The 13519-nt window shown below is 24.6% G+C and overlaps 1 protein-coding gene across 1 annotated transcript; it reads left to right on the top strand.

Annotated features, from left to right (window-relative positions):
* Nucleotides 1–832: 832 nt before the first annotated feature.
* LOC126901523 (uncharacterized) lies at nucleotides 833–11079 on the top strand. Its single transcript, XM_050678017.1, has 9 exons — nucleotides 833–1106; nucleotides 1424–1462; nucleotides 1731–1886; nucleotides 2058–2219; nucleotides 4142–4303; nucleotides 4873–5037; nucleotides 6669–6833; nucleotides 7939–8010; nucleotides 9068–11079. The coding sequence occupies exons 1-9, from the start codon at nucleotides 998–1000 to the stop codon at nucleotides 9091–9093; spliced, it is 1056 nt and encodes a 351-aa protein (XP_050533974.1). The 5' UTR covers nucleotides 833–997; the 3' UTR covers nucleotides 9094–11079.
* Nucleotides 11080–13519: the final 2440 nt, after the last annotated feature.

Raw genomic sequence — 13519 nt, 5'->3', positions numbered from 1 at the left:
TTTAAAAAATCTTTTTATGGAAGAATCTTATTTAGTATTTATAAAAAATATGTCAAATATAAATATTTTCCTCACAGCACAAGTATATTATAAGAAGTACTTATCGAGTATAATAATTATACTATAATTATACTTAATTATTAAGTACTAGTTCATGTTACATAAATCCTTATTTTAATGTATTATGACTAATGGGTGAACTATAAGAAAATTGTATATAACACTTTTTAAGTTTCATAATTTACTTTTTATTGCATTATTCTAGATAAATAACATGTTTTTTAAAATAAAAAATTGTGGTTGAGGAGAAGAAAATATCTGCATAGACTAGCGCTATGGAATTAAATCTAATACATAATTACTATTCATAGTGGCACTAGATGTTGCCAGTCAAGCTGTGTAGGATTCTTTTTTGATTTTATCTTAATATTCTGTAATTTTTTTTTTCTTCGTGGCAGTTATAAATTTAGAAGCCTAAAACTATAAAGAAAAATGATTAGAATAGCAGTTATCACAGAGACGTATTAATATGGATACAATAATTAATAAATTAAACTAACTGCAAAAACAAATATAGATAATCTAAAAATTCAGAAACAATAAATATATTTTTTTATAAAAGTGTTTTTATAGAAGATTCTTATTTAGTATTCATAAGAAATATATAAAAAATAACTATTTTCCACACCGTATTGTTTGAATATGAAACATAAGCAAAATGTCAATAATACATATAAGTGTTAATATAGGATGTATTTATCAAGTATAATTAAGTACTAGTTATTGTTACATTAATCCTTATTTTAATGTATTATGACTACTGGAAATTTTGACTGTATTATTGTAGATAAATATAACATTTTCTTTTAAAATAAAATATTGTAGTTGATGAGAAGAAAAATTCTGCATAGTCCAGCGTAATGGACACGAACCTGTTAGGGCGAGGGGCTGCAAATCTTATAACGCTTACCTCAGCACCTCTAAACTCTATTTAGGAATGAGTGGACTGTATATTTTGGTAGGATCGTCTGCTCACACACGACATTACTTGAAGTCGGAGGGGTTATCTATAGGAGACAAGATGGTGTGTGAGACAATTAACAAAGGCAACTTAAACTAAAAAAAAAAAAAATGACTAGAATAGCAGTTATCACAGAGACGTATTAATATGGATACAATAATTAATTAATTAAACTAACTGCAAATACAAGAATAGATAATTCGATTGCCCCTTTGGCACAGTAATTATAATAAATGTAATAATAGGTAATATAAAATATATATATGTAACAAATATAATTTGTCGAAAGAAACTAGCCTAACACATAATACTTATGCATTGAGGCACATGATGTTGCCAGTTAAGCTGTGTAGGTGTCTTTTTTAAATTAATTTTATTATTCTGATATTTTTTTTTTTTTAGTTGTGGCAATTATAAATTTGGAAGCCTTATTTCGTGAATGTAAGAATACTTGAAATAATAATAGTGTATTCATGCTGTTATAAAAATAATATTAACAATATGAACTGTTCATACATAACTAATGTTTACATAATTTCAATTAATAACTATTATTGATAAAAGAAAATAGAACACTAACTATAAACGATGTTAAAAATTAATATATTATTAAATTATTAAACTTAACACATTAAAATGAATTAATAAACTTGGTCAAATTAATATCTTCTTAGCTTCGCAAGGATACTAATAAATTATATTGTTTTAGGCGATTATGAATTATGTGAAATGTGTTACAAAGTGAAACCGGAAGTAATATTAAAACCTTGTTTACACCGAGTATGTGTAGGTTGTGCTTTTAATACGAAATATGAGTGTAAGATTCCATCATGCAAACAATATATAAGAAATTATGATAATATAAGTGCGTATTTTAATTAAATTTGGAATCTACATTAAGCATACCATCTTCTATTTGTTTCATAAATATTCATTTTTGTTTAGTTAATGATATAAATGAAAATCTAGATATAATTTTATGAGTTTATTTATATAATTATATTTAAAATAAATTAATTGTATATTTTTTTTACAGAAGATAACGGCTTATGTTACGATTGCAAAGAAGAAGCATCTACAGTAACAATGCTTCCTTGTTTTCATAAAATTGGCAATAGTTGTGGTTTTTATAAATTATTCTCAAAAACGGATAGATGTCCACAATGTGACTTAAAAGTTAATGAATTTAAAAAATTAGGTATGGAATAAATGTTTAATTTATTTTATTGTGGTATAGATGGGGCATAGTGTTCAATAATATATTATTGAAATCTGACAGTGATGAATATCACTATCATAAAAAACAATTCAAAACTAATGTTAAGAATGTATTTTATTTTTAGTAGAATTTTTGAATTATGCAATTATATTATAATATTATAGTGTTGTGCAATGTACAGAATGATTTTATATCATAATCCACACAATTACTTTCGGTATAAAAATAATTTTGTAATTTTAATTTTTGTAACTTTTAGCTACTTTATGTTCTCTCATTATTAGCTAAGAAACACTCTTTAAGTTTGTCCCTTATAGTTTGTATGGTTATCAACTTTATTTATGAAATCATAACACATATTTTGATTTTAATAAAATGTTTATATTTTTTTTAATATTATTTATGTTGAAGAATAAATGTTGAAATCTTAGAAAAGCTAGTTTTTAAAAGTTTTATACAATAAAAAAAACTTAAAGTGAATTGTTAATTATATCATACTGTTAATACTCGTGAATGGACTGTAATCATAAAATAATAAAAAAAACAGAGTATGAAGCTCTACCATGTGTAAAATATATCAAATGTCGTTATAACCTAACTGCATGAGTAACCTACGCTGGTTAACCAGTAATACTATATGCGTTATGTCGTGTAGCTTAATCTGCGAGTATTGCGTAAATAGCCCTTAACATGTCGTGATATCCGCAGAGTACCATCGACATATAACAGTAGAGTACCGCCTTGCACGAGTACCCTAGACGTCAATCGACCACCGCAGTGCGCCGACAACGATGACTATAAAATAGAAATAATTAAAATATAGTTAAGGCACCATACTCTAATTATTTCTTTCTGATTGTAAATTATGCCCAATGTAGCTGTGCGCGGGTGAACTCATGCAGTTAACTTATTTAGAATTGCTCTAAATGTTACTCTCAATAATATTGTGTTATGTGTAAATTTGTCTATTGTAGACAAATAATCGTTATACGTTATAACAGTTGTCAGTTAGAGCTCTTCGTTTTTGTATGTAACTCATATTTTAGCTTCGATGTGAAGCTGAGAAGGTATTCAAGTATAATACACAAGGGATTACAAATACAGCAACTAATTGATTTTTTATGACATCGCTGTCACAGTCCTGGATTGTTTATTATCAATTATGACTATCAATAGATATACTTTTTATATTATCAGTTAGTGTATTTATAAACTCACAACAATTTGCCTTATTAACATTAATAATAACAATGCTGTGTATCTGCGAATATTGATGTCATAAAAAACCAATAAGCTACCTGTATTTGTATTACCTTGTGTACTATATATGTATATTAATTTAAAAATTTGAAATTTTAAATGTTTATATCTAACAAACGAATTAAGTTTTAACGAATTAAAAACTCAAACAATTTATCAAATTCAAAATATGTGTTCCCATTAGAAAAACAAAGTTGACACCCTTACCAGGCATATGGGATTAAGAACAGAGTTGATACCCTTACAAGAGATGAATTTAAAAAGTATTATATAGTTGATAATTCAAGAATAATAATCTTCTATTTCAAAAAGTTAAAAAAAAATATCCTGACACATTGCTATTTACATGTAAACGGACCCATAAAATATAATTTTAATAATTAAAATAAAATTTTTTGTATTGATATAATTATTTTTTTTTGTTTATATTGTCTGATTTTAAGTCAAACAGTAGAGGCCTATATGTAACAGGAGTTAAGTCACCTAATAATCCTCTTAGGTTACCATATAGGTTTAATATTAATATATTAACTTTGCTTGTTTTACATTAAGAATTTTGTCTTCAAAAAGAAGACAATTTGTACTGGGCGAGTGGTTGTTTGAGTAATCACTTCATACAAATAAAGCAATTTTAATTTTAGAACTAGTGAGAAATCATTGTCAAAACTGCAGAACCGAACTTTCTGTAAAAAAAATGAAGCATTGTAACCATTTTGTTGGGCAGAATTGTATAAATAGAAATAAAACGACAAAGTGTCCAGTAAAAATGTGTAATCAAATTCAAGATCATTCTTCGGAAAATGGTAAATTTCCAAATATTTAAATTATACAAGTTTATCTCTACTAATATTATAAAAATAAATATACTCAAAAATAATTATTACAAACAAGGAAAATCTGATTTTCATATACAAATTACATATCTGACATTAAAATCACTATCAAAAAACGTATAATTTTATAAAAGTACATAAAAAAACTAGTACACGTGAGAAGTGCCATAGTTGGGACAAGAAAAAATGATATTTGATAGTAATTAATATCACGATCATAATAAAAAGTTTCGAAACGTTAATTTTATAAAATAAAGTATCTAGGATCATAAATATTAACTAATCTAATAATTATTAGATTAGTTATATTATAATTTATATTATATAAGGAATTTAGTAAAGTTTTTTAAATATACTTTTGTTAACAATTTTGTCAATAAACAATGTCACGCAATTTGCATAGTTTTATTATAATTCTTAGACTGTTTATGTTGGATTCTATAATTTTTGAAAATAAAATGCATTGGTGAATCAGCACTTATTTGTAATTTAACCATGTTTTATTTAAAATATAATTGTAATTTAATATTTTACATTAGACAGTGAACAAACATGCTGTATTTGTAAATTAGAAGAAACATTGAGTGTAACATTAAGTCCTTGTTATCATAAAATATGCAATAAATGTGCTAATGAGCTATCACTAAAATATGGTACTAAATGTCCATTATGCAGAGAACCAATATTACGTTATAAAAATATAGGTAATTATTTAAAAAATATAATTTATCTTTACAAAATAACAATTACTTAGGATTTAAAATTATAACAATGTTAAAAATATTATTAATTTAAAACTAAAAAATAATAAACTCAAATTACACTCAAACATGGATTATCATCCGAATTAGAAAGAGTCCGTTTTCAATAAATTTAATAATACCTGAACAAATAGATGATTTAAATGTGGTAAGATATTCATTTTCTTAAAACTATTGAGAGTTTTTCATTTTTGTAAAAAAAAAAATCAGCTTTAAACACTACAATAATTAGTAGTTAATCTCCTAATATAAGGTATGGCGGCGGTCTTTGTATTTTAATCGAATTCCGAGATATAGTTTTTATTTTTTTAGAGCACTCGTATACGTAAGTCAATTTCACTAAAATGTATACGAGATTCATTCAAATTATTTATGCAAATTTTTATTCTATTTTTTTTTTTTGAAATATCAATTGCTGTTTGGGCACAACAATTACTTTTATCATTTTACTCTTGTTTATAAGTTTATTAATTAAAAAATAAAATATGCCCAATTTTATAGAAGCATTATTCGTGAAAAATGGAAATGTATATTGACAATCATCTTCCATATTTTGATAATGTAGCTAAAGAGAATGTTGAATACTAAGAAAAACTTTCAATAATAAATTTATAATTTGGGAAAATATTTTACTGTCATTTATTAACTTTAATCCTAACAAAAATCTGAATATAATAAGAAAAAATTGAGTAAGGTAGTAGCAAAATGTATTTTTTCAAGGGACCACCAGATGAAATAATTCTTAAGTATATATCATTGATTAATAGTAAAGTAGATAAAATAAAATAAAATATTTTAAGAATTGAAGTAAGATACAAATTTGAGCAAATACAATAGCATTTCGGAAATTGTGAAAATAAAAATAGATTCTCTTTTAAAAAATCGTAAAAATAAATCATAAATTTAAAATATGTATGTCATTAAAGTTTAATGATATATCCAAACCATAATCAGCGTGGACCAATAAATTATTTTTTTAGAAACTATTGAAAGTTTTTCATTTTTGTAAAAAAAAAAAATCAGCTAAAAAAAATATAATAATAAAAATGTTAAATTTTCATTAATTAATTTTAACAATAATATAAAATTAATAAGAAAAAATTTAATAAAGATGGAAATTATATAAAAAAAAATATTGTATAATATAAATATAGAAATAGATTCTCTTTTAAAAAATCATTAAGGTAAAATTAGTGATTATGGGAATATAAATTATATTGGTCACTAAAGTTTAATAATATAAAAACTAAAATCATCGTAGAACAAGACATTATAAGACTTATAAATGTAAAAACATTAAATTATGTATAAATTGTAGAAATATTGTTTATGAGAACTAAAACTCTAAAAATTATAGAGGACCTTTTTATAGATTTAACAATATTAATAGATATTTTTATCTTAATAATTGATGCTTTATTTACAATTACTTAGAAAAATCAACTAATCTTAAAAATATGCAATGTAGTTTAGAGAGATATACTTTTTACAATGCTAAAAATATTTAGTTATTATTACATTTATTAAATAAATAATATTTTTGAGTTTATTTTAACTTCATATATAACATTTAGAGTTAATAGAAAGATGTGCATGCAAAGAAGAACTTCGACACGTTGTATTAAAACCTTGCCTTCACAGAATAGGTATATTGTGTGCTAATTTTATTAGTAATAAAAATGAATATCATCCGAAGTGTCCAATATGCCGCGTAAAAGTTGAAGAATTCTGTCACGATGGTTTGTACTTATTATAAAATATTATGCGATTGTTTAAAAATGGCTCATGCAACACCATAATGAATTAAAAATATATAGTATAATTTTTTTTCTTCAAAATTTATAGTGTTCTACAATTTATAGTTTTATAAAAAAAATGGCCCTTTAATGGTAAAGTTGGGAATTTCCTTTTAAAGTTGTATCATATTTGTTTTTTACTAGAAACTTATATGTTTAACACACTTTATATCATGAGAATGATCCAATTGTCTTAAAAAAAAATGAAAACAAAATCTTAATTTTATTAAAAATTATAAGAGATGCAAGTAATATCTGATATATCTCGTATGATTCCATTTAAAAAATAAAAAGTGGCACAATTTTCAGATGTTTGGAGAGAGCTCGAGAATAAATTTTTTGCTGTAAATAATAAAATTTAACAAAATCTGGAAACAAAAAATTATTGTTTCTTTTGTATTTTGGAACTCATTAAATGAGTCGACTTATATATGTTATAATAATATTAGAATGATTAATAATTTTAGTACAATATAAAAAAACTCAGCACATTTTTTCAGCAGGGTCACGGCATAGTAGGGACGTTGCACAGTGGGACCAAACGCTGATTTAGCCGGCCAAAAGTACCATTTTTAAATCAACTAATAAAAATTTTTTTTTAGCAAATTTTCTTTATTATATCCTTATAAGGTCATGTACAAAAATTCAAGGCCAAAAATTGATACAGATTGGTTTTATCAGTTCGATCAACTTTATCAGCTTAAAAGTTGTAAAAATTAGATGTAATTAAAACTAATGATTCGTTAAAATTAAGTTTAAATAAAGTTTTTAATAATACACATAAAATAAAATACTATTATTACCAAAACATTTTTCTGTTTGAAATTTTGATTACATAATATTACAAGTAAATATAGAAAATAATGTCTTGCACTTTTCTTGCAAAAAATTATCATGAATATGTAATGCAATGACATAGTCCGTTTTGTTTACAATGGGTTGTGTTTAAAATGTGAAACATCACTAAAAATTAACATATAAAGGGAAACTCTGTTCAATTATTTAATTGATAATTTACAATTTAATAATGTCTTATATTTTTTTTTAGAGCCACTCATAAGGAATGCATTAAATCCATCATATTTAAGGCGTATAAAAAATGTAACATCACATTATTTGAGTAAGTAGAATTTATTAGGTGAGCTTAGAGATGATGACTAGTAAATAATTAAGGCTTTTTTAACAAGAAGACAATTAAAGGAATTTTTTCTGAATAATGAATATTGTAATATTAATAAGATTTTTTTAATTATAAACATAATATGTTTATAATATATTATATTATAATTGTGATATTCATTAATATATATTTTTATAAAATATTTATATTTTCTGTGTTTATTTTTAAAAAAAATAGACTAATTCTAATTTTAAACTTATAAATGTGTAATTTATTTAATAAAAATTTCAGTAATACTCCTTAATAATCGTTTGAAACATTTAAGCAACAAATTCTATTAGAAACAATTAATTAAAATTAATTATATAGTATTTTATGAATCTTATCTTCTTGAGTGATTTCTTTATACTGTATAAATACATTGATCAACAGGAACTTCCATGGGAATCAAAAATATATTTTTTTAAATCAACTTTTCGGACTGTTTTCAAATCTGAAATTAGACTCTCTTCATTACTTATAAGTTTTGATAGTATAATTAATTATTAAAAATGTATTTATAATATTTATATGCAAAAAAATGTATTAAAAACAAAATAAAATTGTTTTTAAATTATTATAGATTTTGATTTTTAATATGTTAAAAGTAATTGATAAAAAAATTATTTTTTAACTTATTATTTTAATCTTAAAAGTTTATTTTTTGAAAGTTTTTAATAGAAGAAAAGTTGAATTTGTTACCATAGCTTTAAGCTCGACTTCAAGTTTAAAATATACATTATTAATAGAGAATTTTAAGAGAATTAAAAAAATAGTATTGTTAAGATTAAAATACAGTAAGGAAATCGAATGTTTGCGTGTTTATTGTAATAGATCACATAAAAAAAATTCATAGTAATCATTTCTAAGTAACTTTTGGTGTTTTCAAGTATCTACGATTAAATATTCAGAAAATAACTAATATTATACCTAAAACTATTGGCAAAACGATGTTAAGTAATCTAATTTCTATAAGTAAACCATATTTGCAGTTAATTTTTATGAATTCATTTTCTAGTTGATACAATTTGGAAAATTATTTGACATCAATATGAAAAATCAACACAATTATATCGATGAAAAACACGGATTCAATTACTGCGTTTATCGGACGATTTTTCAACAATAACACGAAATTTTTATCTAACGACAACAAATTTTACACGTACAGAAAATATCTCAAGTATCCAGAATGTGCTGATTACTGTTATTGTTCTATTCAGCCAATTTATCTAATTATTCATGTTATATCAATAAAGATAAAGTTCCACATTTCCTAATTTTCACAATTTACATTTATAAACTTACATATAATTATATAAATCTTAAACTAACAATAAACTAAAATTGAGTAAACTTGACTTAAGATCTTGTAGCTTTTGGAATAATCCACCAATTTTTTAAAATTAAAAACTATCTACAGATTTGCATCGAAGCATTTTATTGTAATAATAGTATTAACGTGACAAAAATTATGTTATCATTTTATTACTCACATTATTGTGTATTTAAAGAAAATATTGTAAACTTTGTTTCAATTAAATTATATGTCAATAAAAATATCTGGAAACACTAATGATGTTGATCCCTAATTGAATTAAGAGAAAAGTATAAAAGACGGATTAACTTGGCATAAAAAACTCACTTTCACTTAGAATCTCTGAATGTCAGTTAGTTCATCAACATCATCAGTGTGAAAAGACACATTTTAAAAAAGAAAAAAAAAGAATACTTATTCAAAGGTAAGCAAAAATGCTGAACATAAAATTTAATATAAATAATAAAGTAAATAAGTACTTTTGGTAGAATAGAATCCATATAGAGCAGATTTCGTTTGAGCTGTTATTTTAGGGTTGGCGATTGCTCTGGATTTTTAGTAAATTAAAATTTACATATACATATGAATAGTAATATTCCTTTTTATTTGGAATTGTATTAATAAAAAAAAAAAGAAAACCCTCGGAACACTGACCCCGATATAAAAAGTAACTCAAAGAAAATAATAATAAGGAATAAAGCTTAAGACCATAAGAGTCTCAATTATTTCAATATCTGCTCAAGCAACGCATCTATACATAATATTATATATTCTTGTTCTTTTAAATTAATTATTTTATATAATTCCTTCGTCTCTTTTTTTGAGTTACAACAGTTTCTTATGGTAGTGATTTTAATCACTGTCAGATATCATTATACATGATACAACTATGCCACGTCACCACTGTGCCGCGACCCCCCTGTGCTGGGTTTTTTTTTTTTTGATTATTCTTAGTTACACATTATTCTTGAATTATTAACTATGTAATACTTTTTAAGTTAATCCCATATGCCTGGTAAGGGTGTCAACTTTGTTTTTTTAAATGAGAACACATTTTGAATTTAATAAAATGTTTGAGTTTTTAATTTAATAGTAATAGGCATTTGAATTTTTTATATACATTTATTTGTTTATTAGATATAAACATTTAAAATTTCAAATTTTTGAGTTAATATACAGATATAATACATATGGGTTACAAATACTGGTAGCTAATTGGTTTTTTATGACATCGATATTAGCAGGTACACAACATTGTTATTATCAATGTTAGTAAAGTACATTGTTGTGAGTTTATAAATACACTGACAATACAAAAAGTATATCTATTGATAGTCATAATTGGTAATATTATACTATATTTATACGTATAATAAACATTCCGTGACTGTGACAGTAATGTCATAAAAAAACAATTAGCTATCTGTTTATTATATTCACTATTATAAATTAATTTCCATTTTTCAATTAATATGATAAATAAATTAAAACATAATATTATATTATGATTACTCAGTAATATTAATTAAAACTCGTATTACGTGTAACAACTATTTTGTTTGTTGCACCCTTGCACCTCGTAATAAACCATCTTTTGAAAATTTTCCTTAAGTTTTTTGTGAAAATTATTCATGTAATTATATGTTAACAACTTTTTCAAACAGTGGCGCATTTAGGGGTAGACCGTGACCTAGGGTGGCATTTTTTTTCAATTAAGAACTAAAATCTTATTAAATTTATTATTTATTTATATGTAACATAATTTAATAAATTATATTAATTAATCTTAAAATGAATAAATAAAATAAAATTATATAAAATATATGTAACGCTTTATTTTCGAAAATTTAAGCATTGTTGTTTAAAAGTGTATTAATAATTTTTAATTTAAAATGTATGCAATTGTAAATACATTTTTTTTAGAATTTGTGTAATTAAATTATTTGTATAGTTTTGACGAATTACTTTAAATAAATTAAATTAGCAAATTATAAATGTAAGTGTTAGTAATAAATTATTGTCATTAAACAGTTTTATATTAATTAAAAATAAATATTTAAATATTAAAAATCGTTCGACGAACGGACGATTCAAAAATAGACCCCCAGATAGGAGGAAAATAAGACAATTGAAGCATAGCGTTATAAATGTATGTTAGAATCAGTATGCTTTTTTTTGATAGATTTATTAGTATCTTGTTGGTAATGAGGTCGATTCCAGGAGCTTTGCCTTTGGCTAGTATTTTAATTGTAGCTTAAATTTCACCGGGGTATAGAGGTTTGATAGGGAGAGCCATAGGTAGAGGAAAGCAAGAAAATTATCGACTATATGTATGTGACTTGAATCAGTTATAATGTCATGGTGTGGTTTGAATGATTTGGCTAGGTTTTTAGCAAATAGCTCTGCCTTTTTATGATCTGATACAGCTAATGAACCATCTCTTTATGGAGAGGAGGGATTCGTTCTTTGATCTTGGTTAGTCGTTTTGTGGCTTTCCACAGAGAGTTGTCCATAGGGTTAAGTCAGGTTAGGTATCTTTCATATTACTCAGACTTAAATTTTTTAGTTGTTTTTTTAAATTATTAGCTAACTTGTTATAAATGTGTTTATAGAAGTCATAATGTGTGTTTTGCCATTTTACCCTAGCGCGTCATTTTTCATTGATTAATGATTTTATATGAAGAGGGAGTTTTTTATTTACAGCGCTTTTTGGTGGATTTGTATTAGGTGATGCTGCATTGGCAGAGTCTATTATCAACTGGATGAAGTTATGGGCAGCTTGGTCAATGTCTTTCCGTGTTTTCAGTGAAATATTAAGGTTAATATCATTATCCATATAAATTTAAAATTGTTCCCAGTAGATGGGTCCATTTGTAAGGGATGGCTTGGGAGGGATCAATACTTCACCTCCAATGGTAAGTATGACTGGAGAGTGGTCACCAGAAAGGTCGCTAATATTTTCTATATTTGTGTTTATCTGATTAGATATTTTTGATATAAAAAAATCCGATATGTCAGGATGCCTATTGGCATGGGTTGGCCAGTGCGTTGGTCCGGAAAGAGAGATATATGAATAGTGTTGATTGGTTAAAACCGAGTGAAGAGACTTACCTCTTTGATTATTTAAGACACTACCCCATAAAGAATTTGTTGAGTTGAAATCACTGCCAGCTATGAATAAGTGATCTTGAGTATCAAAAAATTGCAGAAAGTCTTCCTGTCGTATATTATAGTAGGGAGGACAATAGACAGCTGAAATAGTAGTCGGAATGCTATTTATATGTATTAGTACACTAGTCATTTGGATACAGTGCTTTTGATATGAAGTTTTTTGACTGTGATGTATGTCATTTGATATTAAAATGGCAGAGCCACCGCGAGAAGTTCCGTCTGGATGGTTAGTTTTGTATAAAGTATAGTAAAAAATTTTTTGTAAAAAAGTTACCATTTTGAAACCCCTTCCTGTGGGTTTGTCAAGTGTCAAATGTTAACAAAAATATATAAAATGATAGGTAAATATCTAAGGTATCTATAAAAAAAAAATTATATTGATTCGGTCATTTTTGAAAAAGTTATGGCAGTTTTAAGTACAAAAAACATCCCGATAAAATGTAATTTTTATCGCAAACATTACATTTTTTTTTAAATTTTCGACAGCCATTTGCACATAGAAGATAAGATGTCGGGACAAATTTTTTTTTTTCATTTGATAGTATATAAAATAAGCTTTGATTTGATATATGTTTAAAGGACGCAGTATTTCCGGAACATTTTCAAAAATTAAGTTGAAAAAGTTATTTTTTGTAAAAAAGTTACTATTTTAAATCCTCCCAGTGAGCAGAATAAGTGTTAGATTTTCAAAAAAAATTATATCAAATGAAAGGGAAATATCTAAGGTTTCAATACAAAAAAATATTATTTTTATTTGTTCATTTTTGAAAAAGTTATGGCAGTTTTAAGTACAAAAAACATCCCGATAAAAGGTAATTTTTATCGCAAACATTACATTTTTTTTAAATTTTCGACAGCCATTTGCACATAGAAGTTAAGATGTCGGGACAAATTTTTTTTTTCATTTGATAGTATATAACATAACCTTTGATTTGATGTATGTTTAAAGGACGCAGTATTTCCGGAACATTTTCAAAAGTT

The sequence above is a fragment of the Daktulosphaira vitifoliae genome, unplaced genomic scaffold, assembly GCF_025091365.1.
Source record: "Daktulosphaira vitifoliae isolate Bord-2020 unplaced genomic scaffold, ASM2509136v1 Scaffold_3, whole genome shotgun sequence".
Lineage (NCBI taxonomy): Eukaryota > Metazoa > Arthropoda > Insecta > Hemiptera > Phylloxeridae > Daktulosphaira > Daktulosphaira vitifoliae.
Note: the sequence above shows the minus strand (reverse complement) of the source record. Positions and strands in the feature narration are given on the sequence as shown.